Below are 1,233 nucleotides of genomic sequence, written 5' to 3' on the forward strand. Positions count from 1 at the left end.
CAGTTTACTTTTTGCACCTTTGTTGGTTATGCTGTAAATCTAGGTTCATAATTCATGCTCTTTTCCTGTACATTTTTAAGTTTTCAGTAGTAAGTAAATTATGTTGTTTATTCGTTGAGAGTTTCTGCTAAATCAAGTGACAGTCACTGAGATTAGTGTGAAATACTCTGGGGCACATCACTACCAAAGGTATTTTGTGCTGTTGAATAACAAATTGTCCATTATTTGGGGGGCAAAAGCATGTACTTACGTTAGGATATCGAGAGTTTCTTGGCCAGCCATCAATAGCCACTATTATTCTCTGTCCGTCCAGTGTGGAGGCTTGTCTGGTTTCAATGCGAATGCGAGGTATCCTCCGATCAGCTGGTGTGAAGAGGTGGCGAGTGGCCTGTCACAGGAAAAAAAAAAAAACATATAAAAAAGCCCAAGATCTAATATTTTAATGGAAGAAAGGTAATGGATCATTACTCAAAAGTATTAATTCTTTATTTTTCCAATGATTATAGATAAGCATTTATCTCCTATGCTGATGTTACAAAACAATAAAAAATAAACACTTTTAAAATTATATTCACTGCTCTAACAGATCTCAACAAGTCTTGTAGGGGATATAGGGGAAAACATGCTGTTTTTTAATTTTGTGGAGGAATAAAGCTACCTCAGGTTAACTGTATACAATGCATAGATTATTAAAACCTTATTTAAGGTCAAAACTATCGTAGATACTCTGAATTAGGTCCTGCCAATGCACCCCTTGATATGGTTTCAAACTAAGTGCTCAGTAAAATTGTCTTTTCTACATGTTCAGTTTAAATCCTGTTAAAAAAATAGTGCATATTTAGCAGGTCTTTAACACACAGCTAAGATCTCAAAGATAAAACATTCAGCGCAGTAAACTTCAGAGGATGCTATACTACATAAAACAGGATGCATGCTATTTGACTCAAAACCTTCAGTCATCTGGGAAAGGTAGAGAGGGAATTACATTAACAAAATCAGATAAAGATTATGGAAAATGACCTCTACAAACTATAATGGACTGCAGACTGTAACAGGCAGGTTATTATAAATAACATTGTAAGAAAACAAGTGGCAAATATATAGAGTACATTTATTCTTAATTAAATTTAAGCAGCGGTTGCCAACGGGTGGTCTGCGAGAAAATTTGGTGGTCCGTGGCCAGAGCAGCGGGACCATGTCCCCTGTACGGATAGCAGGCTCAGGGAAGTGGGC

At 36.5% G+C, this 1,233-nt stretch overlaps 1 protein-coding gene across 1 annotated transcript in view; it reads right to left on the reverse strand.

Moving 5' to 3' along the window:
- DIS3 (DIS3 homolog, exosome endoribonuclease and 3'-5' exoribonuclease) overlaps positions 1 to 1,233 on the reverse strand; it is a gene marked incomplete in the record, with an annotated part of 25,544 nt that overhangs the window by 14,903 nt on the left and 9,408 nt on the right. The window contains 1 exon segment of the mRNA XM_072400211.1: positions 251 to 388. Within this exon segment, the coding sequence (XP_072256312.1) occupies positions 251 to 388 (138 nt within the window).

The sequence above is a fragment of the Pyxicephalus adspersus genome, chromosome 1 (assembly GCF_032062135.1).
Source record: "Pyxicephalus adspersus chromosome 1, UCB_Pads_2.0, whole genome shotgun sequence".
Lineage (NCBI taxonomy): Eukaryota > Metazoa > Chordata > Amphibia > Anura > Pyxicephalidae > Pyxicephalus > Pyxicephalus adspersus.